The following is a 27,690-nucleotide window of genomic DNA, read 5'->3' on the forward strand; positions in this document are numbered from 1 at the left end:
ATTGCTACACCTAGAGTCTGCGCTCTTCTTTTTTATACTTATATCAAGACATCGCTTGTATATCAAGGCAAAATGTATTAAAACATTTTGCTTGTATAGCAAAACGCTCTTAAATCAAGGTTTTACTGTATGCCCATAGGATAACCTGCATTTTGGACTGTCAATGCTGTTTGAATGCTATCACAAATGCATCCCATTGTGAACGGATCCTTAAGCTGGCCATTAAGGATGAGCTCCGGCGTGTTCGCATAGAACACGTGCAGAGCCCGCCAGGAAGTGAGCACGGCGCTGTGCTAATCACAGCCAGGGAGACATTGTCCCGATGCTCGGCTGCAGAGATCGTGAAATGTCTCCCTGGCTGTTATTAGCGCAGAGCCGTGCTCACTTCCTGGCGGGCTCTGCACGTGTTCTATGCGAACACGCCGGAGCTCATCCTTACTGGCCATACATTATTCCATTTCCTTTCGATTTACCTTTAATTATGTAGTGCAAGGGTCTGCCTGATCGCATACAGATTGGAAGTTATGACCTGGTTTTGGTAAATGTGAAGGAACATTGTACAATAACATATATAATGTATGGGCAGCCTTAGAGAAGTGAGGAAAGCATTGTCCGGGTATGAAGTATACACCGTCAGGGAGCCTTTCCCACACAGCTCTGCCCTGACTCAGTCTGTGAGGTAGAGGGTCACGTGAGCACACAGCAGCTGGCAGAGCAGTCCTCACTAAGGTGTGTCCTGTTGCCTTGAGCCACGTGACGTCACGAATACCTGAGCCAGGCAGACAGGAAAGAGGAGAGAGCCGGGCAGTGTGAGGAGGGATCGGGACAGAGAGGGGCTCTGAGGAGGAGCGAACTCGGAACCCCCACTCACTGTATGTGTGTGTGGGTAATAGGCTGAGAGCTGCGCTCAGGTGGAGGTAAGTGTACCTGTGCGCCTCATTTCCTGTAGGAGCTCCTGCTGCCATGTTGCTAGTTTCGGTGTAGGGTGGGATCGATCGGCTGTGTAACCATCGGAGCTTTCACTGTTTACTATTGTTTGTTGTTGTATTCAATTGTGTCCGATAGTAGTGATCGCTCCTCTGTGATCGGGGTGGATGGTGGAGTCGCTGTACAGATGTCTCTGTTTGTTTTCTATTGGTTACATAGAGATTGTTACATTGTTTCTACAAGGAAACTGCCGGGACTTTTTTCTCCATCCACTTCTTCAGGATCTATTTGTAGCATTTGTTGGATGTAGGTGAGCCTGGGAGATGTGTGGCCCCCAGACTATAGGGGAGGGCCCATGGGGGATTCTACAGAGATTTATGGGCACACTTTATAGTACTGCCTGCCAAGGATAATCGAATACAAGATCTATTGTACTGGGGGGATTGTGTCATTTTCCCCCTATGTCATGTGACCTGTGAGAACCATGGGAGAACAAGTCGCAACGAAGACGAAAAATAGTACAACAAAACCTTTTTTTGGAGTCGCTGCGACCTGTAGTCGCAACAATTAGAACGGGGACCATTGAAATACATGGATTTTGACTTGCCAATGCGACTTTGCATGTGTCGCACAACAACTCGCATTAGTGGAAACGGAGCCTGATAGTGCGGCGGGGCTATCTGAGGCCAGGTTCACTCTAGGGAGATGCGGGAACCCTGCGAATCCACCGTGGGTTCCCGACTCGCATGGCAGATCACACTGCCATATGCGAACTGCTGGGGAGCGTCAATACAATGTTAACGGCGCCCCCCAGTTCAGCTCGCAATATCGTACTGCGAGCTGACAGTTCTAATATGAATCGGATCGCATGCGATCTGATTCTGGTGAGGACCAAAAAAAGGGTCCTGTGTGTGTTTTGATCCGAATGCGGTGCGATATCGGCCATACTATCTGTATGACTGAAATCGCACTGCACGGACATCACATGTGATTTGCACTGCAGTGATGGCACTGATGCTGGGGGGGGGTCTGACTGCCTCTATTACCTGTGATATATAAATACAGTGCTAATACTATTCACTGGCTTGGTAGGGGTTACTAGGGCAATCAAAGGGTTAAATGTATACCTGACTAGACTGTGTGCTGATCTTGTTTCTTCTCATCAGGGATGAGAAACTGAGAGATCATTCTCTGTTTACCAACAAAGAGCTCTGGACTGTGATTGTACACAGCCAATCAGCAAGTCCCCACCATGCATCATTGGCCACAACTTATCTTACAGGCTCACTTACACAGCGTGCCCTAGGGCCGGAAGTAGGCAGCGACGTACAAGTACGTACTTCACTTTGCCTACACCACTCGCTCGCCTTCAGTACATGGTGGTTGACGGGAAGTGGTTAAAGTAGAACTATAGTAAAAACCCCTTTTTTTTGTTTTGGATAAAGCAAAGGGAGTGATTTTTTTTTTTTTTTTAACCATCTGTGTCCTGTTGGGGAAATTTCACTTCGCTTTCTGTCCCATAGCCAACCAGGAAGTGAGAGGAAATCCCTACAAATTGAGGAAATTCCTTGCTCTGTCCCAGTCTAGCCAATATAATTTGGCACTTGCCAAAATTGTTAATTGTTTTACTGGGCACTTAAACCCCCTTCCTGCCCAGACAAATTTTCAGCGCTGACACATTTTGAATGACAATTGCGCGGTCATACAACACTGTACCCAAATTATATTTTTTTATCATTTTTTTCCCACAAATAGAGCTTTCTTTTGGTGGTATTTGATCACCTCTGCGGTTTTTATTTTTTGCACTATAAACAAAAAAAGACAGAAAATTAAAAAAAAAAAAAAAACACAATATTTTTTGTTATAATATCCCAATTGTTGGTAAAAAAAAAAAAAAATATTCTCAGTTTAGGCGGATACGTACTATTCTACATTCTACAATGGTAAAAAAAAAAAAATCCCAATAAGCGTATATTGATTTGCGCAAAATAAGGGATAGATTTATGATTTTTTTACTAGTAATGGTGGCGATCTGCGTTTTTTTTTTTTTTTTTGTCAGGCCTGCGATATTGCAGCGGACATATCGGACACTTTTGACACTATTTTGGGACCATTCACATTTATACAGCGAACAGTGCTATAAATATGCACTGATTACTGTATAAATGTGACTGGCAGGTAAGGGGTTAACACTAGGGGGCGATCAAGGGGTTAAATGTGTATCCTGGGAGTTATTCTTACTGTGGGGGGAGGGGACCGATCTGTGTCTCTATGTACAAGGGACACAGCATCAGTCTCCTCTCTCCCTGACAGGACGTGGAGCTCTGTGTTTACACACAGAGCTCCACGTCCCTGCTCTGTCACTGCCAATCGCGGGTACCTGGCGGACATCGCGGCCGCCAGGCACGCGCATCGGCATCACGTGACGAGCTGGGCACAGTTTTTCCCCGCTGCGCGCCCTCGGCCGTGCGTGGGGGGAATGTAAACAGCAGGGCATCCAGGGACATCCACCTGGCAGGTGAGAGCCTCGATGTGGACGTCTTTCGTCTATAGCGCGGCTCTCAAGTGGTTAAATCCTTAAATTGCACCTTCCTTCCTACCTTCCTTCCTCCCTCCCTCTTCAACAGAAAACGCACCAACTTCAGCAACATGCTTACTTGCTGCCTAATATATCCCACCTTTCAGGCGCCATTGTAAAAAGCTAATCAATGTTCACTTTACCCGTTAGTGGTCATAATGCTGTGTGTGTGTGTTATTTTTTTGGACACTGCAGAGATTGGCCACTCCAGAGGTGTATTTAGGTTTTGTGCTGCCCTAGGCCTGACTAAACTTGCAGCGTGGCTCTCTGGTGGTGTGGGGTGCAGCGTGGCTCTCTGGTGGTGCGGGTGCAGCGTGGCTCCCTCTCTGGTTTGCCCCATCACAGTATTCTCCTCTTCTAACACCCCCTCCCTCCCCTCCAGTACAGGTGTCTGCTATGGACACACTGGGGCCGGAACTGGGGCGGCTCCTATTTAAACTGCTTCCTGGCCCCTCCGCACCTGACGCGAGCCATTGCACTTGCATTACTAAGCAGTGATAATGGCCCCGCGTGCGGGAGGAGGGAGGTGGGCGCGAGTGCCATTTTCGTGAGGGTGGGGGGGGGCGGCCGGCAAAGTGCCGCCCTAGGCCTGGGCCTTGTCGGCCTAGGCCATAATACATCACTGGGCCACTCACTCCCAAGCATTACAGGAATAAGCACATGATTAGAGCCTGAGGCGCCCCAAACTCAGCCATCACAAATGTTGGGGCCCCTTACACAGCTTTAGGCAGGGCCCCTTTGGAGCAGAGAGCTGAGGGGGGGGGCCCTCCTCTCTCCTGCCGCAAGATAAGCAGGGTGGGGGGGGTCAAGTCTTCAGCGAGTTGCTTAAGGTGAGGGGGTCAGACAAAAAAAACGGGGGGGCGGCAGTCGACCGGGCCTCTGGGGACCATCGGTACCCCTCTGATGGCGGCCCTGCACTTGTGTGACGTTGGAAAATAAATGTTGATAATGTCTGCAGTCCTATGCTTCCTTCTGGAATCTGGCGCCCTCTTGTGGTGGCCGTTGGTATGACAAGACAACCAGCAATGCTAATGGAGCTTCCACTGCCTGTTTTAACTGCCTGCTCATCTCCTTCCCTTTACTTAGAACCCCCAAACATTATATACATTTTTTATTCTAACACCCTAGAGATTAAAATGGCGGTCGTTGCAATACTTTCTGTCGCACCGTATTTGCGCAGCGGTCTTGCAAGCACACTTTTTGGGCAAAAATACACTTATTTTTTATTACAAAATAAGACAACAGTAAAGTTAGCCCAATTTTCTTTTTTATATTGTGAAAGATCATTATCTTTCACAATATAAAAAAGAAAATTGGGCTAACTTTACTGTTGTCTTATTTTGTAATAAAAAATAAGTGTTACGCCGAGTAAATTGATACCCAACATGTCATGCTTCAAAATTGCGTCCGCTCGTGGAATGGCGACAAACTTTTACCCTTTAAAATCTTCATAGGCGACGTTTAAAAAATTCTGCAGGTTGCATGTTTTAAGTTACAGAGGAGATCTAGGGCTAGAATTATTGCTCCCGCTTTACCAATTGCGGCGATACCTCACATGTGTGGTTTGAACACCGCTTTCATATGCAGGCGCTACGCACATATGCGTTCGCTTCTGCATGCGAGCTCGGCGGGACGGGGCGCGTTCTGGCTCCTAACTTTTTTTTTAGCTAAAACCTAGATTCCAAGCAAACTTGTGAAGCCCTGGTTTATTCTTACTGTAGTTCTATAAAGAGAGCGATTCCTGTTGTCACCTTGTAAACTGATCCCATACCACACCCTGTGTTCTCTGTACAGTTATAGGCTGCCTTGTGTCTGCCTCGATTCAGTATTCCAGGTTATATATGCTACTGGGCCTTGCTTTTCCTCAGTTCAATAGCTGCCACTTGATTTCTATTCTCTGGTAGTATGTACTTTACCATCTAAAAATATGTCATCTGTACAATACCCTTTAATATATATTGAAGGCCAAGATATTTTAGAATGAGAGGAAATCCTCCATTGAAATATCTTCCTTCTATTCCATTTCTGGTGACGGCACTCTTTACTGCCCCTCTGAAAAGCATTTCATGGTGGCCTTCTTTTCAGTGAGTGGTAGAGCAGTGGCTGCCAGGCTTTTAGAAGGCACATTTTTTTTTTTTTTTTTTTTGACAGGTGATCAGAAGTTTTCTATGTGACTGCCGTACCACAAGCCAAATGTTTGTGGGGCAGCTCAGTTAACTTGATAGGCTTGCATTTGGCAGCAGTACTGCCAACCTCAAATCTGACTCGGGTTATAATTTGTGTAAGACCCAGAGTGTTTGCAAGTTATCTATCAGGTGGGTGGTAAAACCATGGCACAGTTGCCTGTTTTTACCACCCCCACCTGGCCACCCTTGCCATCACTTCCAGGAATCCTTGTTCTTCTTTACGCTAAAGATAGTCCTTTAACCACTTGAGGACCGCCTAACGCCGATATACGTCAGCAGAATGGCACGGCTGGGCACAAGCACGTACAGGTACGTTGCCTTTTAAGTGCCCAGCCGTGGGTCGCGCTCACGACCCAGTCCCAAGCTCCGTGACCACACCCTCGGGACCCAATCGCCGCCGGTGTCCTGCGATCGGGTCATAGGAGCTGAAGAACGGGGAGAGCTGAGTGTAAACAAACCTTTCCCGTTCTTCTCTGTGGCTTGTCACTGATAGTCTGTTCCCTGTAATAGGGAACGACGATCAGTGACATCACACATCCAGCCTCGCCCCCCTACAGTAAGAATCACAAACTAGGACACACTTAACCCTTTAACGCTCCCTAGTGGGTAAACCCTTCACTGCCATTGTCATTTTCACAGTAATCGGTGCATTTTTATAGCACTTTTCGCTGTGAAAATGACAATGGTCCCAAAAATGTGTCAAAAGTGTCCAATGTGTCCGCCATAATGTCGCAGTCATGAAAAAAATCGCTGATCGCCGCCATTAGTAGTAAAAAAAAAAAATATTAATAAAAATGCCATAAAACTATCCCCTATTTGGTTTGCACAAAATTTATAGCGTTTACAAATCTATGAACGCTTATTGCGATTTTTACCGAAAATATGTATCTGCCTAAACTGAGGATTTTTTTTTTTTTTTTTTTTTATATTTTTTTTGGGGGGATATTTATTAAAGCAAAATTTAAAAAATATTGAATTTATTTCAAAATTGTCGTTCTATTTTTGTTTATAGCGCAAAAAATAAAAACCGTAGAGGTGATCAAATACCACCAAAAGGAAGCTCTGTTTGTGGGAAAAAAAGGACGCCAATTTTGTTTGGGAGCCACATCGCACGACCACGCAATTGTCAGTTAAAGCGACGCAGTGCCGAATCGCAGAAAGGGGCCAGGTCCTTTACCTGCATAATGGTCCGGGTCTTAAGTGGTTAATGACATTGGTTGAATGTCTGGGGTTGTTTTCCTGCTGCAGAATACATTTGGGACCAATCGTACACCTCCCTGATGGTGTGGCATGATGGATAGGTCTGCCTGTATTTCTCAGTATCGCGGACATTGTTGATCCTGACAAAATCTCAAACTACATTTGCAGAAATGCAGTCTCAAACTAATACAGTAGCACAGCTGAGGGATTCCCCCATCCACCTCACATGCATTGATCAGGAAATCTTTTCTTTTTTATCAGCTGTCCATAAAGAGTACCTTTCACCACCTATTACTGTCACAAGGGATGTTTACACCCAATTTAATAATAAGAAATAAAATAAATAAGATTTTTTTTTTTTTTAAAGCGCCCCCATCCACATGAGCTCACGCATCAAAGAAAGCTCATACGGAAGTATGTAAACGGTGTTCAAATCACACATGTGAGGTATCGCCGCGATCATTGGAGTAAGAGCAATAATTCTAGCACTAGACCCCCTCTGTAACTCTAATCTGGTAACCGTAAAAAAAAATTGCCTATGGAGATTTTTAGGTACCATCGTTGGTCGTCATTTCACGAGTGCGTGCAATTATAACGAGTGACGTGTTTTGTATCCATTTACTCGGCGTTGCATCATCTTTCACATTATACAAAAAAAATTGGGCTAACATTACTGTTTTATTTTTTTTAGTTTATCAAAAAAAAATCCCAAAACGTTGTGTTTAAAACGCCGCTGCACAAATACCGTGTGACATAAAATATTGCAACAATCGCCATTTTATTCTCTGCTAAAATGTGTGGTATGTATGTGTGTGTTTGGGGGTTCTGAGTAATTTTCGAGCAAAAAATATGGATTTTAACTTGTAAACACCAAATATCAGAAATGGGCTTAGTCGTGAAAGGGTTAATTCAGATAAGCCATGCCTATTTTTCCTGCTGGCAGCAATGTCCCACCCCTGTTTAGTTTGCCAAGAACCAGAAGCTGGCAGTGGCAGGGCCAGCATACCATTCTGCCACAGTACTTTGACATTCAAGCTTGTTCCTACCTACACTCAGGCTTTTTATCCCTAAAGAGGGATGTGTATAAATCATGAGGGGAAATAAAAGGAATGAGACCAGATTTTCCAACCCCTTCCCCCAATGGGCTTTTAACTTGGAGGAGGGGCTGGTTTTGGCATCTTAAAGACCTCTGTCTCACCATTGTGATTTCCTCCTACCTTTTAAGGCCTTTGTCAACAGACGTTGGGTGTGTATTGGTGGCATTAGTTTGAAATGCTTTTGCATTAATTCAGAATTTATGGATGGTTGACATGTAGATCTCCTTTTGACCTGCTTCACGTGGGTTTCGCTTTCTTGTAGACTCATAATAGGGGGTGGTGAACCCATTCTGAGTTGATTTTCTGTCAGGTTTTATTTTGTCTGCGACTTCATTGGAGTGATTTTTCTTATTTAATTTCCCCTCCCTATACTGGAATTTTTTTTTTTTTTTTTTTTTTTTTTTTTATATATATACTTTTTTTTTTTTTTTTCATATCGGTCACACTTAAAGCGGGAGTTCACCCGAAAAAAAAAAAAATGTAACATTAGATTGATGCTCATTTTGTCAAGGGGAATCGGGTAGTTTTTTTAAAATCCGAGCAGTACTTACCGTTTTAGAGAGCGATCTTCTCCGCCGCTTCCGGGTATGGTCTTCGGGACTGGGCGTTCCTATTTGATAGGCTTCCGACGGTCGCATACATCGCGTCACGAGTAGCCGAAAGAAGCCGAACGTCGGTGCGGCTCTATACGGCGCCTGCGCACCGACTTTCGGCTACTTTCGGAAAATCGTGACGCGATGTATGCGACCGTCGGAAGCCTGTCAATCAAATAGGAACGCCCAGTCCCGCAGCCCATACTCGGAAGCGGCGGAGAAGATCGCTCTCTAAAACGGTAAGTACTGCTTGGATTAAAAAAAAACTACCCGATTCCCCTTGACAAAATGAGCATCAATCTAATCTTAAAAATTTACTTTTCGGGTGAACCTCCACTTTAAATCATTCAGATCATCAAACAAATTGTAATATTACACAAAGATAACCTGAGTAAATGCAAAATGCACTTTTTTTAAATGATTTATTTTATTAAGAGGGGAAAAAAAGCTGAGCTATTGTTTGATAGGGGGACTGTTGCTGACGTTGGTCAGCTTGTTAACTATTCAGTGTGCCTCCTGCTGCTCTGTTGGAGCCCAAAGGCTCTGCCCCTTCAAGTTACTTTGCAGAGCAATGATCACTTCCTGCAGATAGACCCTTGGTTATCATTGTGTAGCCAGCCAACCCTTTTTGAGAAACCATGTACGTTCTAACTGCTACGTCACCTGTATGGTGGAAAAAGCCACTAGTAGCGGGTGAGGGGTGCACCCATTATTCTGGGGGCCTTCACTGGTGGGAACAGGAATTTTATATTATGCCATGCTGCCAAATTTTATGAATTAATAAAGTACTGCTACATTTCTACTGGTGTGCAGTCATCCAATTTTCATCTTTGGTAAATGTTCTGGAATTCACACTACTTGTTTATTCAGTGATCAATATGAAAGGCAGGAGCAAATTATAGAGCTTTTATCATTGCAGTAGGATTTATGAGGTAAACAAGATATTTCTCTAATGACCTGTTTTAGTTGACCTTAATGACACTAGGGAATTCCACTGAAGGAATTTTCTATTTCCATTGTCATTGTATTTCTATTTTATGTTGCTTAATAAATGTTCCTGCTAACCAGTGCAACAGTAGACACTGGCTCAGAAAAAGCAGTGGCTGTAAGGGGAAAAAGAGGAGAGCTTGACAATGGCTGGGAATCCCAGGAGCCGTGACATGAATTGTTAGCATTAGGCGGCAATTTCTTTTTAAAGTAGCAAACGGTCCTTGTACATGAGGCCTTTTCCTGCTTCAGTGTTTAATGTTCCCTTGGTTAGCTGTAATGTTTATAACGCAACATAAAATACATATACACTAGGCTGGAATGAGTTAAAATTCTTAAATCTGCTGTAGAATAAAATTACTAAAAGCGATTGGCTGTACTTGAGCATATGCTGGTGGTTTTATCAACATAAATGCACATATGATGTATTCCCTGAAATCAGAATTTCTCTTATCGTCCATGGACGGACACAGCTTCTCAAATCTTGACAAGTGGGTTATGTTCCCTGTTTACAGGAGAGGATTAGGCAGAAACATGTTAGATAATTAAATACATGTTACATTAACAGAGTTGAACAGCCCCTGCGGTCCCTCCAGACATAACCCTCCTCACTGCAGCATGCATCCTCAGTTTCGTTCTGCCTAGCAAGGAGAAGGACATATGGCTCCCTTTGGGCCCAGCGCCCTGAGGAGAAATTTTATTTTATTTTACTTTTTCTTGAAGAATCTTCTTTCAACTGTCTGCTGAGAGACAGGCTGGATATTATAGATCATTGTAGTCTTCTCAGTCCGGCAAGCGAGTGTGGGCACACCTTTGCAAAGAGGCTGGGTCTGCCACGCCATACTCCATGACTCCTGGGGTGGCCGGTGAGCTTTGCTCCGAGGTCCACAATTGACTGGGCTGTGGTGTTGTCTCACTCACAGTGGACCGGGCCGACAGCTACCTCCATTGCGGTTGTAGTTCTGTCAGGAATGCGTCAGTGAGTCCTCGCTTGGATGGGTAAGTACAGTCCCTCCTGCTTCGGTGGTTTGGTACCGCTGGGGTTTGGGAGTCCTCTTCTCCTCCCTTCCCTGCTCCTTTTGCTAACATTGCTGCTGTGGGGGGGGGGGGGGCTTCCTGAGGGGACTGTGTTATCTGTCCTGTGTGTTTTTTTTTTTTTTTTGTATGGGCCTTTTCTGTGAGGGGTTTTTCACTGTTAAAAAAAGCCCTAGGAGGCTTTTCCTGTTGAAACGCGGCATTTTGACGCTATTTGGCCGGCGCTGGTGCCATTTTTTTGGGAGGTTTTTCAATTACATTGTAAACTCCAATTGGCGGCCATTTTATCGTAGCCGCGCTATGGCGCAGCTTACATTGTGGTTGGCCATTTTCCAGTGGCCGCGTTCTGAACGCTCGGCGGCCATCTTGGAGTAGTCCTGACCCCTAGTGCTGTATCCTATGGCGCACACAGGTCCCTGCAGATGCCGCACAGTTACCTTGCGGTTGTTTTCCTCTCACACGCCGTGTGCTGAGAGTGGACGGCAGCGCTGGGCAGTTTCCTCCTGAGGTGAGTCCCATGGATACCCCTGGTCAGCGCAGCAAGTGGGGAAGATGCCCTGAATAGGGCTCTAGGAGCTTCTGTTTGTTTGCTTGTAAGGACAGGTGTGCATATTATACATACACGCTATGTAAATATTATTATTTGGAGTCAGTATCTGGGTCCTTCCACCAACATGCTGGTAGTGGCAGCACCTGGGATTCCCACAGAGGTTTTATTGTTAGTCCTGGACACGTTTGTGCCAGGGTGGGGGTGGACTGCGGATGGGCGTTAAGAGTGCCCCCTTCCCCCGTTATCCCCTGGGGAATGCTCTATTATGGAGCCATGGACCAGGTACCTGGGTGGTAGTAAAAAAAAAAAAAGGAAAAGGCATTTATGGGTGCGCTTCTCATTGCGGCAAGGGACTCTCTTAAGCTGGATAGTGCAGTTGGGTTTCCGCTGAGAGCTTGGTCTTTTTTGGATCACACAAATCAGACCGCTCTGTGTAGGTTTTTTCCTTCTGTGCCCTTCTTTCATAATTTCTAAGATGCGGAATGAGAAAAGCCGCTGAGGGCTTTTGTGGTCCCTCACCGCCGGGCGTTTCAGTGTCCCTTTGAGTAGAGCCTTTTCAAAAGGTGGGCTTCTTCTCCGGTGGTGGACACTCCGGGTGTCATGTATAGTTGACCACTCTCCCTATTGCGGGAACCCCTGCTTGTATGGATCTAACTGATAGAAGATCCGAAGTACTGACCCGTTCCATGTTTACCATACCAGCGGTCTGACTTGGAGCCTATTGTGGCCACTACTCTGGGGTTTCAGTCACTCACGGAGTGAGCATTTTGCACCAGACAGTGGAGGAGCACCAACTCTCTCCCGAAGTTATTAGGCTAGCGGACCAGCTGGTCCAGGGCCCCATATAGGTCTGTGATGCTTCATTGAATGCTGCGCCCTTGTTATCCAGGGCTTCTGTTTCAGAATTGGCAGCAAGAGTCATTGGTTCATATCCGGACACTGACGCCAATCTGCCTGGAGCTTGCATTGTCACTCCCTGTGTCTGCGTGGGTTTCCTCTGGGTACTCCGTGTATATGTGCATACACCTACATAATATACATACACTCTATGTGTGTGTATTATTTATGGGCAACCCAGGCCGTCAAAGGCCCAGCTGGGGGACTAATCCGTCCCTGGGTGTGTAAGCCGATCACGCCGGCACCAAAATCCTGCCAGTGTATGTAGCCTTCCCTCCCTGTCTCTAGCTGGGGGGGGGGGCGGCATGCAGGTTCACAATTCAGTGAAACCTCCCTGCTCTCCGACCAGTGGGTCTGCGGAGGTGGTCTCTTCGGAGTACTAGATGGGGGTTTCCTCCTATCCACAGAACAAAGTTCTTTCCTCGTGTCTTCCTCTCCTGGCCCGTCAGTCTGCCTTAGGCAGTGTAGGACATGCTAAGCTGCGGGGTAATTTTACCTTTCCTGCAGGACGAGAGGTTTGGGGTTTTCTATGCGCCTCTGGCCCTGAATACCTTTTGTGAGCATCGGGTAGTTCCGCATGGAATCCATTCATTCGGTGGTAGCTGCGCTCCATCCGGGGGACGTCCTGGCGGACTCTTCAGTTTGCGGTGAAGGTATTGGCATCACACAATCAGTCTTCTCTCCGGGCACCTGCTGGTCCGGGGCCTGTGGGTAGCCTTCTTCGAGGCGGTACTGTATGCCAAGTTCCACACTCAGGTTTTACAGGGGAAATACTGTCCAGGTGGTTTTTTTTTTACCGGACCTCCGCTTTAAGCCTTAAAGGGTCACTAAAGGATTTTTTTTTTTTTTTTAGCTAAATAGCTTCCTTTACCTTACTGCAGTCCTGGTTTTATGTCCTCATTGTGCGTTTTTGCTCTGATGTTGCTGTAATTCTGCTCTGTTCTGGACACTTCCTGGTTGTCTGTTTCCTGAGGACCACAGTACTGGGAGCTTCTAGTTTTGTTTCCAAACCATCACTTTTCTATGGCTCTATACAGCACAGAGGCAGGATAACATGCACAAACGTAACTGAAACTACAGGTACATTCTATGATTGATTTTTAATCGTTTTTAAAAGGAATCGGTTAACTGTTGTGTCTCTATACCCTGTAAACAGTCATTTGAGCAAAACATTTTTTTCCTTTAAACTGTGTGCATAAGGGCCAAAAAAAAATTTTTTTTTTTGTTTTTGTTTTTTACAGATTGTAGTGCTAGTGGATTCTTTGTTTGTCATCATATATTAATTATGACAAGACAGGAGAAATGGCCAGTTCCCCCTTTTTTTTTTTTATATATATATATATATATATATATATATATATATATATATATATATATATATATATATATATATATATATATATATATATATATATATATATATATATATATATATATATTATATAAAGGATACCATTTTGAAGAGCATCTTTAAAGAAATCTACTTATTTAAAATATTAAATGATATTTAAGTGTATAATTTTATGCAGGGTTTTCCTTGTCTTTCAGATAATGGCATTGCACCCACGCCGTGTTCGGCTAAAGCCATGGTTGGTGGCTCAGGTGGACAGCGGAATGTATCCAGGTCTGGTATGGCTAGACAGGGATGCAAAGAGATTTCAAATACCATGGAAACATGCAACACGTCATAGCCCTCAGCATGAAGAGGAGAACACCATTTTCAAGGTACATACTTCCATTAGGATACATATTAACAAATTTTGTATGAGGCATTGTTTAGTTATTGTGAAAAAGAGATGCAGGATATAAAAGATTGCATGTTAAAGAGTAGGATCAATGGGTTAGGTGGGCAGAGTGAAATGGTAATTGGGCATATAATAAAGTTTAATTGTAAGGTAAAAAATAATTTTGTTCAAGTTGGACTACTGGGTTCTGTAGCAATGGTGGCCGATGTTTACATCTGGCACTGACTTACCTTATACCCCACTTTACACCCCCAAATGTTGAGTCATGTTCGCCAAGATTCACCCAATTATGTAAAAAATGCACCCTAAACTCCCAGTCTCCTCCCTACTAGAATAGTTTAAGAACAATTAATTTAAACAAGATGGTTGTAAAGGTAAAACATTTTTTTTTCCTTAAATAGCTTACTTTACCTTTAGTGCAGTCTCATTTACCTCATCCTTCAATTTTGCTTTTAAATGTCTATATTTCTTCTGAGAAATCCTCACTTCCTGTTCTTCTGTCTGTAACTCCACACATTAATGCAAGGCTTTCTCCCTGGTGTGGAGAAAGCCTCTTGAGGGGGCAAGCAGGAGAGTCAGGACACCCTGACACTCCTGCTCGCCGCCTCTTGAGGGGGGAGGTGGCGAGCAGGAGTGTCAGGGTGTCCTGACTCTCCTGCTTGCCCCCTCAAGAGGCTTTCTCCACACCAGGGAGAAAGCCTTGCATTACTGTGTGTAGTTAGACAGAAGAACAGGAAGTGAGGATGAAAGGTTGCTTAAAAATGTTTTTTTTCCCTTTTAATCACTTCACAGGACAAGGCGTTATTGCCACATGCAATGTGACTATTTTATAGTAATGGCAAGCTACCACCATTGGTATTGGAAACCTTGCACTGTGTATGTCAGGCACTTAGGATGATCTCTGAGGTCATAGGGCCGCATGCTTAACAGGTGGTCAGTGGGCTCCACACGCTACTTGGGCACAATCTAACGCTATATGTAGCCAGCTGCTGGAGGAGAAAATCAGCCTGTAGCCCACCGTTTTGAAAGGGGAAGCAGTTTTACAGTTATTAGATAATTGCCTTTTTCAGCCAGATCATTTGACCAGTTGCCTGCAAAGACCATCAGCCAAGGCTCATCTGGGAAAGTAGAAATCTGACAGGTTAGAAAAACCTGATTTATTGTGATTGCTCTTCCCCTGATGGACATTAAGCAGTGGCTACCATGCTATGCATGGTAGCCAATCGGCTTCTATCTTTGGCTTGTTCAATTAAGCTTTGATAAAAAAACAAACAAACCTGGAAGCTGATTGGTTTCTATGCAGAGCTGCAAAGATTTTGCACTTTCCAGTTATAGTAAATCAACCCCACTTGCCAAAGTTTAAGGATGTGCTGACCTGAAGTGTGAGGGTGGTCGGATCATGTCTTATCACCCTTTACGGCTCATGCACATGAACTTAAATCCAGGCAAAGGGGGTCATTCAGATGAGCACAAGGTTTCTATGGCCAGCTTTACAATATGTTTTTTCCTTTTAGTGTAAGTAAACCAAAAACCCCCAAAAAATTATTCACCAAAACACAATTTGTATTAGTTCACCACCTTTTTTGGTAACGATGCCCTTGTCTAACAAATGTATCGCTTTAAAAATATAACATTTACAAATCTAATTTTGAACTTGATCTGTCATGATGTGCATAGCAGCCAAACGTTACTGTGTTAATAGGGACACATTTTAGAGTAGAATATTTTAAGCAAGGGACCCACCCCTCTCATACTCTATTTTACATGAACGATTAATCACCTATGATCCCTTTAACCCACTGGGGGTTCTTTTCACCACCATTTTGTTTGTAGATTTGCATTTAAAAATAACATCCGATTTCCTAAAGGATGGATTAATATTTTAAATAGTACAGTTATTTGTACAAGTGTTTAAAGGGGTGTTTGGTGGGGGAGGACTAAGAGAATTGGTATTGGTTACAAAATAGTAACTGTCCCACCAAGTAGGGGACATTAAGAGCTATTATCTTCTAATTACTGCAACAATTGCACTAAGCTCCGAAACTGAAGATATTTGTGTCTTTTCTTTGTTTTACTGTAGTGTTGATAACATTTTCTGGTAAACTACAACTGTTAATGTATCTTTCATAGGCATGGGCTGTAGAGACTGGTAAATATCAAGAAGGAGCTGATGATCCTGATCCAGCAAAGTGGAAGGCCCAGTTGCGCTGCGCGCTTAACAAAAGTCGAGAATTTAAACTAATGTATGATGGAACCAAAGAAGTTCCTATGAACCCCGTTAAAATCTATGAGGTCTGTGACATACCTCAATCCCAAGGCCCAATCCTAAACCCAGGTAAGAATAATAACGAAAAGGTACATTGGCATTCAAATGCAGACATTGGCTCAGTTATATTTTCTGTATTGTGGTTGAGGTTTGAATTTTTGCATTTCCATCTTTTGGATTAATTAAGATTAGAAATAAGCATTGCAAAATATTTGCTATAAAGAAATTTACAGTTGACAAAAAACAGGCATGACTTTATTGCTTGTACACAGCTGCAGTGTACTTTATATTTAGATACATTTAGTAAGGCAAAAGACAATGTCAAGAGCAGTAATCCATACCAACCAATTCAAATTGCTTTCTTTTACGAATCTAATTTTTGATTGGTTGCTCTGGGTTTACTGTACCCTTTCTTTTTTCTTTTTTCTTTTTTTTTTTTCCTTCAGTGCTTTGATTGTTGAACCCCAAACTAGGTTTGTAATAGCTGAAGATAGACTACCGGTAGTTTGATTTTCAAGTTTCTGATCAGTTATTTTCACTTCAACAGGTTCTACTGGTTCTTCACCATGGGATGACGAGGAGTATGAAGAGGATGATATAAGTCAGTCACAGATGCATGTCTCAATTCAGGAGCCCTTTAATGGATTAAAAATCAATGGTTTGTGTCAGTATATTTTTCTCATAAGATATAATTAAGGGCACATTTTGGGTACATTTGAAACTTAAAGATGTTAAAATTAGGAATGCTTGACTTGAACTCTTGGCAAAGATCACTTTAGTAGCCCTCCTCCACCTTTTTAAAGCAACATTTAATCTTTACCTCTAATGCCCTGTAAACACGATCAGTTTTTCAGACAGGAAAACCGTGTGGTTTTATTTTTTTTTTTCCCAAGCCTGCTTTCTATGGGAAATTTTGAGTACTTTAATGTAACCCTGTACTGTGAGAAATTTAGAGGCTTTTTCCCTTTTAAAATTGCCTGTTGCCTGGTTGATTCAAAAATTTCAGAAATTCTAATCCACCAACAGCTACGAGTCTATGGAGATCTACTTGGGTAATAAAAAACCTGTAGTTGAGGCATGTTTCTTGGAAAAAATCTGCATCATTCATGGGAAAAGAGGAGCGGTTTGGTAGTGGGGACCGTAACGTTAAAATATAAGCATTATCTAGAACTCCAATAGTAGAGGCTGCTTTCTGGTTTAATATGTTTCTAATTGTCTTTAATTCAGAAAATAGGACATTGTTGTTGCTCTGGTTTACAGTAGCTTGCAATATTTTTTTGGGATATTTAATATCCTGAAGTGTCATACTAACGAAGTGCTCTGGTAATAAAATGATACATTAAGGATACATGCAACCTGGGCTTTTACAGGCATATTATGTCTATTGTGAATTCCTGTGTCCAAGGAGCTATACAAGTGACTGGTTTTACACCCCATCCAAAGTATTTTCCACACCTAGAACTTTTGCATTTGGAAAATCATGTTGTACATGCTGTATGTATAAGTGTCATTTCTTTTCCTTTGCAAGCCCTGTGTGAATGAACCCTGAAGCTGCTTTGTAGAACACTTTTGTCTGACATTTATTTGGTTACATTGTGCCTCTAGTAACATGCATATTGCAGTAGTCGCTATGTGGATGAAATGTAAGTTCTGTTCTCATCTTGGATAGTCTTTTTTTAATATAACTAATTTCTCCCAAAGATTTCATCACATTTTGAAGTTTCTGCCCATACTAAAATTTATAAAGCTATTCCATATGCACAAAAAAATCTTATTATTGTAGGGTATTTTTTTTCACATAACTTGCTGGTCTGCAGCTAAATAAAATTCAGGCTTTGTGAGACACCAGTATACTATTACAGGGCAGTTCCTTAAAGGGTTAGTAATGTTGCCCAGCCTGTCTGTCAAGATTTTGGAATGATGAAGCTCACGACACAAATATGTGACCTGTATTTGCTTTAAATATTCAATGTACTGTTGTGCTGCTGAAACTGGAGAGCCATATATACTATAGTATGAGATATTGTTGCTTTTAAAAAAAAAAAAATGTCATTGAAAGTGTATATTGTGGTGTTATTTATTTATTTTTTAATACACAAGTGAATCTGTAAAAAATATAGGAGAAATATAGTAGTCCAATATATTGTGCATGCTTAAATGTTGTGCAGCTTTAATTTATTATTTGGCATTGTACAATTTAAACATTCTTGCTTTCTCTTGTATCTTCATAGATTCCCCCATGGCCCCAGCAAGCTTAGAGAGCTGTACTCCTGAACCAGACTGGCCAAAGTCGGAACCGCAAGACATGGAGGTTCCCCAGACCCCGTCAGGGGTGGATCTTTTTGGGTCTCCAGAATTGTGGATTAGCTCCCTACCTAGTAAGTAATGAACTGGGGGGAAAAAAAAAAGTACAAACTGTTTTTTCATGGCAACATTTTCTAAAGCGTTAATGTTGCTTTACTCTGTAGGCCACTCTTTACTGTATAATACAAATGATTGCTTGCTAGAGGCTAGCCATTTTGAGGGGGTTCTCTTTTTCTTTAGTGCCTCAAAGATGCAATATTTTTTCCTGAAGTACTCTATCATGGGTGAAAGCGGTATTTGCTGCATATGTATTCAGGTACCATGGTATATTCTGGTTGCTGCTGCATCAGAAGTCTGATTCATTGTGGCAGTCTAAACAATTTCTAAAGCTGAGAGGAGGGGAAATATTAAGCCTAAAGTAGAAGTCAAATCCCCCCCCCCCCCCCCCCCAAACATGTTCTATATCCAGTTACTATATGGTGCACAGGCCTCTAAGGTAAACAACTTCTCCTGGCTGAGCTATTTGTGTCCCGAACACTGCAGCTCATGGTGACGTTTCAGCAACAGAAGCAATCTTGTCAGTCCAGAAAGCAGTGAGCTGGGCAAGGTGTAGCCAGGTGCTGATTGACCAGCTAGACTAGAGGCTTGTAATTTGGTAATAACCATGCATTGCTGTTATACCATCACATCAGGCTGCATTAGGTGGACCTCTCTGGCATGCTCGAGAGGTATTTGTAGGACTTTCCAAGGGGCTAAGAGAAAAATACAGATGCACTTAGTTAATTGCTGCAGTAATGGGAGGTTAAAGTTCCGATTAAAACTAGTCCAATGCAACCAGTGATAAATCTTCCACATGAAAACGTGGTATCTGGTTGCTGGGCCATACCTATGTTATACAATTATTCCAAAAATTCAAAGGACGAACACAGTTCTTCTAGATAGGATCTTGTGAGCACATATTTATGGTGTATAGACTGTATTTGCATGTCAGGACTTTTAGTCATATATTTATTTTACATGTGGTGTTTTTTTTTTTTTGCAGTGACTGATCTTGAGATCCAGTTCCTCTACCGGGGTAAAGAAATGGGTCAGACAATGACTGTTAGTAACCCTCAAGGCTGCCGGCTTTTTTATGGTGACCTAGGTCCAATGCCAAACCAAGAAGAACTTTTTGGTCCCACCAGTCTGGAGCAAGTGAGATTTCCAGGCCCAGAGCAGATTTTAAATGAGAGGCAGAAGTTGTACACTAGCCGTCTGCTAGATGTCATGGACAGAGGACTTATCTTGGAAGTTAGTGGGCATGCCATCTATGCTGTTCGACTTTGCCAGTGCAAGGTTTACTGGTCAGGACCATGTTCTCCTTCACCAAATACTCCGAATCTGATTGAGCGCCAGAAGAAAGTGAAACTTTTCTGTTTGGAGACCTTCTTAAGTGGTGAGGGGATTTTTATTTTATTTTATTTTTTTCCCTATTTAATATACCATTGTCTACCACAGCATACTGCAACTTTAATGCAAATTTTTATAGACCTGTTGTATCTAATTTTAGTAAATTACTGAAAATGGATCTGCATATCAGTTATAGCAATCTAACTGGTTAAAATCTCATAAAAATCCTTTTCATCCCCTTAGTTAACCTTAAGAGTGAACTAACGCCCCCTTTCCCCTGGCTATTATATCAATTTTTTATTTATTTTTTTTCTTCTTGCTTTTAGAACTAATTTGTCATCAAAAAGGAAGTGGAGCTAAGCAGCCTCCATATGAAATTTACCTGTGTTTTGGAGAAGAGTGGCCTGATGGTAAACCAAAGGAGAGGAAGCTGATTATTGTGCAAGTGAGTGATAAATACTGCTGTACAACTAGCAAGAAAGGTTAAATGTGAAGTGAAAAACTGTTTAAAATACAATATTGATATCAGGGCTGTCTTTAACATTGACTGGACCCTTGGGCAGCCCCCCACATTCAATAAATGAACTCAATCAGTTTACTGCACCAGATCAGGCAGTTTTTGTGATTGGTAGGTTACAGCCTATCATTACCACTCACGGACTGGTTGCTAGAGGTTACAACACACATTCTGGTACACTGATTGGATGTTTGAGGTTACTTTGCATAATTTCTGCTTGCTGATTGGTTGCTAGAGGTTACTGCACATCATTGTAGCTCACTGGTTGCTAGAGATTAAAGCAGATCATTACTGTTAACTCGTAGCTAGAGGTTACTGAACGTCATTACCACTGATTGGTTGCTATAGGTTACTTTGCATAATTACCACTTATTAGTTTCTAGAGCTTACAGCACCTCATCTCCTCACTGTCTGCACACCATGGAGTGGGTAGCTGATAGGACCCACTAATAGACCGGAAACTCCTAGAACTTGTTGTTCGCAATGAGCAGAGCAAAAACATCTATGCAGCTTAACTGAGTGTTGGTAGGAACAACGCAGAATGTGAGCAGCATCCCCAAGAACGGGCTCTCAAGAATTAATGATAGTCTTCTACTGCAGGCAGCATGGACTGGCCGGGAATAGAGAAGTCCTACAGGACAAGTGAGACTTAAGCCTCGTACACACGATCAGATTTCCAAAGGACAAATCTGTGGAATTTTGTGCGAAGGGCGTTGGCAGTGCACATGGTATGCATACAGACGGCAGAACTTTTTCAGCCAACGTACACAAAACTATGTGGTTTTTCAGCTCTTTAGCGCCACCCTTTGGGCAACTTCTGCTAATGTTGTGCTATGGTTAGCATTGGTTTGGAGCATGCATGTTTGTACTTTGAATTCTTTCCACCGGACTTGTGTACACATGTTCGGATAATCCGACAAGACACATTTTGTTGTCGGAAATTCCGACAACAATTGTCCGATGGAGCGTACAAACGGTCAGATTATGCGACAAAACCCTGCCATCACACATTTGTTGTCGGAAAATCGGATCGTGTCGAGGCTTAACACAAACTTTGTCCTCCCTGTTGCAGTTCATTGTCAGGTGTCCAGACGTCGCCTTCCTTTCCCACCGCAAGCTCAGCCCACACAAGTCAGCTCGTGACTAGCACCGGAGGTGGCTGAACTCCAGCTTCTTTGGGCTCCACAACTATGGCTGGGCCTGGGGCAGCTGTTCTTTTTGCCCGAAGTTAAAGATGACCCTGATTAATATTTTAGATAACACAGCACTTTTCAGACTAATTGCCTAGAATAAATGGGTACCTGTTAGTGTGCCCAAAACAAATGTAACACCCCCCCCCAACAAATTTATATGAAGGACTAGCTTCCACAACTAGAGAAAAACATCCTCAATAGGCATTTATTAGAACCAAACGGAAGTTACTTACGGTACTTTTTTATCCATTTTTCCAAAACGAAAAATAACTAAATCTGGAGTTAAACCCAATGTGAGAAATTGTTGATAAAGGGATAATATAGAAATGTTAATTGTGCCTAAGCAGTAGCTTGCAAGATTTGCATTTTCTGCCTTGAATTCCTCCTGGGGGAAAAAACTGTCTCCTATATTTTAGATGGCTTATTTTTTATTTTATTTTTTTATTGATCCATTCCAAGATTGTTTTGTTTAAATCTAAAAATGTGACTTGGCATTTAGTGGTTCTGTTAAATTTACCATAAACCAGGCAGTGTTAGTCTCATGTTAGACATAACCTATATCTCAGTCATGCTGATTCTCTGCTCTACTGTAGAGCTTATAATTTTATAATCGGATAAGTTACTCCAACTAAGGCTTACTGGTTTTTTTTCGTAGCTGTTTATCGTTTAAAAAAGGCACGTGTTGTATGTTCTTGTAGAACTGTTCTGTGGTAATGAGATGTAATGGTTTTGGCTTTACTGAGCCAGGTACCTTTTTTATAAAAGTTTTGTTTAGGCACCTCTTTCTGTGAGACAAACAAGTTGAAATAGGAGCGATCTCCACCATATTAGCAGCAACTTCCCACACTTGAAAAGACAGGTGAAAAATATGTAAACTTTCACTGCTGCTACAATTCTATTTCCCAAATTATTTATAAAGGTCATATATTAATATACATCTTTAACGTGTAATATAGTGTGTGTGTTTTAACATGACATATATATAAGGCTTTTAAACATTTGTGGCGTTGAATTTAACCATTAACCTACAGCACTGGGTAAAGCACCATCAGATGGCCAGTTTGCCTATTAATGCCCGTGAACCAAGCTGTTCTCAGACACTGTGGGATTGATTTGTTAAAACTGGAGAGTGCAACATCTGGTGCAGTTCTGCATGGTAGCCAATATGCTTCTATCTTCAGCTTGTTCAATTAATCTTTTAACAAAAACCTGGAAGCTGATTGGATTCTATGCAGAGCTACACCAGGTTTTGCGCACTCCAGTTTTAGTAAATCAACCTCTGTGTACAGAGTGGCTCAGATTGGTCATAGAAAGACCTTTTCATAACAATCACATCTGTGAGCCCTCCTCTTCCTCTTGCAATGGAGAAAGGGGTGGAAAGAGGAAATAATGACTGAGAAGTCACTGTGGAAAAATGCCCCACTAGCATTTCTGGCCATGACCATCTTAAGTAACGGCAGATAATTCATGTAGCGTTTTACGTCCTTCAATCAGGCATGTGGACAGGAGGGAGTACTTATCTGAGAAAACCTTTCCTGAAGACTCCTGGGATCTATGGCCTCATTTGTCTAGGTCTGGAAACCAGGGAGTAACTGAAGAAATGGTTAACATGTTTAAACAATGGATAAAGCATATACTTATCTAATAATGCTAGCAGCATGAGGATTATAAATAGTCAATGTTGCTTGAGAGAGAGACGTTCCACTTTAACTCCCTTTTTAATATGCATCCGATCTCCAGCTTGCTTCTTTGTGACCTGTACATTAACCCTTAATATCCCTTATCCTGCACATCTTCTGCATGATCTATACAGTAAACCTCTTCACCACCTCCTTACTCTAAGTATGACCTGTATGTAGTACTAGTGCACCATTACCTAGCCCCATGTCCTCTGGTACAAGGTTAATGCTATATTGTTCTTAATTTATTTAGTTTAGTGTATTTAACCATGTACATTCCAATCCACCAGACTAAGCGCTTTAATTAAAGGGAAAAAAAATGTATGTTTATTTCCTTTTGTACACTTTATTCAATACCAGTTTTAATAATTACCCATATGATCAACACCCTGTCGCAGCTTCTACAGATGGGGTTTATTGCGTTTTTATATTTTTACTGGCCCATATTTTTGTGGTAGCACATGTTTATTACCTGCCCCCTCAGCATTAAAGAGGACCTGAAGCTGTGCTTGAAAAAGACAGAAGAAAAGTGGATTTTTCACTGTAACATCCCTTCCTCCTCGCCTCTGAGCTGTTGTGCTTTTTTGAGTCTTGGGGTACAGGTTGGGTACAACTAACCTCTTGAGTTTTGACCATCTTAGTGTGTTTTATTTATTTTGTTAACTTTTTATCCCTTTCATGATTAAGTCTATTTCTGACATTTGGTGTTTACAAGTTAAAATCCGTATTTTTGCTAGAAAATTACTTGGGATATATATATATATATATATATATATATATATATATATATATATATATATATATATATATATATATATATATATATATATATATATATATATATATATATATATATATATATATATATATATATATATATATATATATATATATATATATATATATATATAATCAGAGAATCTAAAGAGTAAAATAGCGGCTGTTGCAATATTTTATGTCACACGGTATTTGTGCAGCAGTGTTTTAAACGCAACTTGGTGACAAACTACGGTACCTAAATACGCTTTAAATGTTTTTATGGTTCCATGGTTAGAGTTAGAGGTCAACAGCTAGAATTATTACTCTCGCTCTGATGATCGCAGCGATAACTCACATGTGTGATTTGAACACCGTTTGCATATGCGGGCGTGACTCCCCTATGCGTTTTTATTTTTGCTGAGCAAGCTCGCGGGGACAGGGCGCTTTAAAAAAAAAAATAGTTTTCTTTATTTTATTTATTTTTATAATATAAAATTGTGTTTTAAAAAAAAAATTACATTTTGATCACTTTTATTGCGGTCCCAAGGAATGTAAATATCCCTTGTGACAGTAATAGGTGGTGACAGGTACTCTTTATGGAGGGATCGGTGGGGGGGATGTGGTCCCCTGGGGGGTTCCCTCCCACTCCTCCGGGATAACAACCGAGCAGCTTTTAGCCACACTGGTTGTTATCCCTGGAAAGCCAATCACTGGCTCTAAAAATATATACCGGGTGATGCTTGCAGGTGCGGGCATCATCCCGGGATAACCTCCGAAAGCCAAAAACGTATATGTGCGTACGCTTGGCAGCAAGGGGTTAATCAATAAAAATGTAATCCACAAAACTAACCATTCTTGTTTCCTTGAAAATAGCGTATCTTTTTTGATCTTCACTTCAAGCTCCTCAATAGTCGATACAGTTCAAGAGTGCTTTGCTGTAAGAGTAACATTTTTATTTTCTGTTATTCACAGATCATTCCAGTGGTCGCTCGGATGATTCTTGAGATGTTCTCTGGAGATGTCACTCGATCCTTTGAAAGTGGAAGTGTCCGCTTACAAATTTCTGTTCCTGATATTAAGGATAACATTGTTGCCCACCTCAAACAGCTTTACCGCCTCCTACAGAATCACCAGGGTGCAGACCCATGGCCAATGTTACCACATCAGAACATGCAGCAGTCAAATCTGCACCCTTCAAGCCTACATATCGCTCAGGCACTGCAAGCTCAATGATGCCAAGGATCAGAACTTTGTACATTATAAACTGGAAACTCTCCTTACCCAGCATGGTAGTTGGGGCTGTTGAGGCATACATCACTTTGACTTTTTCTTGCTTTAAGGATGACTTTCAGTTTTCTTTTTAATCATGAAAAGCAGACTCCTTGTACATTAATGCAGTCAGCTTCATTGGTCTGTTTGTACATGCTTGAGTCAAATGAGTACTTGCCCTATGTTTATAGTAGCATTCACTGAAATGTCTACAGAGGACTTTTGTAAATGTAAAATATCTAACGCTACATTTAATGAAAAATGTAATTCAAAACGTATTAATTTGAGAGTTTAAGGGTTAGAGCATGGATGCTCAACCTGTGGCCTTCAGCTGTTGTGGAAGTACAAGTCCCATGAGGCGTTGCATGACTGACCGTTACAAGCTTGACTCGCAGAGGCATGATGGGACTTGTAGTTCCGCAACAGCTGGAGGGCCACAGGTTGAGCACCCATGGGTTAGAGGTATCTAACCTTATACTTTTTTTGCAGGCTTGCTGTTTAGATCAGTGAAGATGCTCAAATGATAGTGCCTTTAATGATATTTTTTGCCTTGTTTCCTGCTTATCAGTTCTCCGGTAAAGTCAGTAGTGCATTAATGTTATTCTATTCTAACCGGAGCAGTGCAAAGAAAGAGAGAGATCCTTGAATGGAACTTTGACTTGTTTTCAGCAATCTATAACCAGCAAGTGCCTCAAGAAAGCTGGATTTTCTATGGCATGATTTTTCTGCAGATTTTATTGTGGTTTGAAGTTCATACATATTTATTTCTTTTAATGTGCCAGAAACCATTATCTCCAGGTTTTATGTTTTTGTTGGTTTGACTGCAGTATATGCAGAAGAATGCAAAGCAAGCTTTTGTAGAGCACAATAATTATTCTTCCAATACCGTTGTTCTACTCTCCTTTTTTAAAATGTAGATTTTTTTTTTTTTTGTAAAGAGTAAATGTCTTAATTGCTTTCCTACTCGCTGTATTATATTTTCCTTCTACTTGCTACTGATGTCATCTGTAGCCATCCCTATTCTGGAGCTCAGAGTAAAAAAGAAACCTGTGTAAACCCACTATTGGTCTGTGTAGAAGCTATTGCAAAACTAATAACCCCCTTTCCTTCCTGCAAATGTCCCCAGAAACCACTGCCAGCACTGGGAGACCCTTTTTGAATGATGACAAGCACATTTGCACAATATGTCGCTAAAAAGCCCCCTGGGGGAACCTTTCCATTTTTGTTTTAATAAGCACATTTTATATATAACTTCGTCAGCCCAAAATGAGGGACAGCATGACTTGATTCCAAATCGGGGACAGTTCCTCAAAAACCAGGACAGCTGGGAGCTATGCCCACCATTGTGGTGTGTGATTGTGCTCCATCCTAGCAATAGGCCCACTTTAGGCACTGAGCACTATATTGTGAGAGGAAGGAGAGAGGATCAAATGCTGCCCCATGCCAGGAAGTAACAGGTATTTTACAGGGCCCTGGCTGGTGAACAGGTAAGTAAACCTGCAGCTCAACCGCCTATTATTGTGGCTCCCGGCTGCATGTGTGAACAAGCCCTTATGATCACTTTTGACGATTTACAAGCAAACCTTAAACACACCCATGGTGTTTTATGGCTGTGAGTGGAGGCAGTTGCACTGCATTACCACAACCCTATTCTGCTGCTGTTATTTTTGTCACAGCTAAAGGCAACAATGATGGTGTGTGTACACCACCATTTTTAGAGTATGAAGTTGCTATATAAATCCTGTATAATAATAATATTTGGACTATGTGTCCTGGGACATCCAACGAAGGCTCTTTGTAGTGGGGTCCTATGGCACAAATCTCATAATGACTGTAACCAATGCAGTGCTGTGATCATTACTTTCTTTGGGCCTTATTTATGAATGGATCTGGCTTTGACAATTTGTTCTGGTCTGCTGGATTGGGAAAACAGACTTGAGTGCTGGTTCACACCAGAAACCACACAGGAACGCATTCCATGTTCCTTCCATTCATTTACATTTTGGGCTGTAATTGCACTGGATTGCACCAAAAGTAGTGCATGCATTACCCACATGGAGGAAAATTCACTGAGTTTGGGGAGTTGTTAGGATTACATCAACACCTGCAGCAGATCTCCCATCCAGTGTGTTTTGAGTAGGGGTGCAACAGATTAAAAAACTCACGGTTTGGATCGTTTCTCGGATCAGCAAAAAAAAAAGACACAAAAACGTTTGTCTTTTTGTTTAACACTTTTTTAAACTATTAAATTGAAAATAAAATCGACTTAAAGTGCACAAGGCATAATATCTTCTTTTTGACATAATTAATGAAAAACAACTTAAAGTGCAACATAAAAAGACAAGGATGTCTACATTGTCTGGGGAGAGTGAGGACTTCTTTGCAGTCACTATGTCCCCTGCTGTTGAGAACACTCTCGGAAGGAACTGAAGAGCCTGTCACAGCGAGATAGCATGTTGCCAATATGAGGGTATTTACACTCATTGCTTTTCCACCATGTCAGCGGATCACCATCCACC

At 42.0% G+C, this 27,690-nt stretch overlaps 1 protein-coding gene across 3 annotated transcripts; it reads left to right on the forward strand.

Moving 5' to 3' along the window:
- Positions 1-727: 727 nt before the first annotated feature.
- On the forward strand, positions 728-27,371 carry IRF6 (interferon regulatory factor 6). Of its 3 annotated transcripts, none has more exons than XM_040337508.1 (8): positions 728-917; positions 13,580-13,775; positions 15,926-16,130; positions 16,609-16,725; positions 18,293-18,439; positions 19,408-19,800; positions 20,081-20,199; positions 24,875-27,371. In XM_040337508.1, exons 2-8 carry the CDS (start codon positions 13,602-13,604, stop codon positions 25,133-25,135), a joined length of 1,416 nt encoding a protein of 471 aa, XP_040193442.1. In that variant the 5' UTR covers positions 728-917; positions 13,580-13,601; the 3' UTR covers positions 25,136-27,371. The 3 variants fall into 3 exon arrangements, with proteins under 3 accessions (XP_040193442.1, XP_040193439.1, XP_040193438.1); XM_040337505.1 differs by having other exon boundaries at positions 729-917; positions 13,599-13,775; XM_040337504.1 differs by lacking the exon at positions 728-917 and having other exon boundaries at positions 13,599-13,775; positions 16,609-16,719.
- The last annotated feature ends 319 nt before the right edge of the window (positions 27,372-27,690 follow it).

The sequence above is a fragment of the Rana temporaria genome, chromosome 2 (assembly GCF_905171775.1).
Source record: "Rana temporaria chromosome 2, aRanTem1.1, whole genome shotgun sequence".
NCBI lineage: Eukaryota > Metazoa > Chordata > Amphibia > Anura > Ranidae > Rana > Rana temporaria.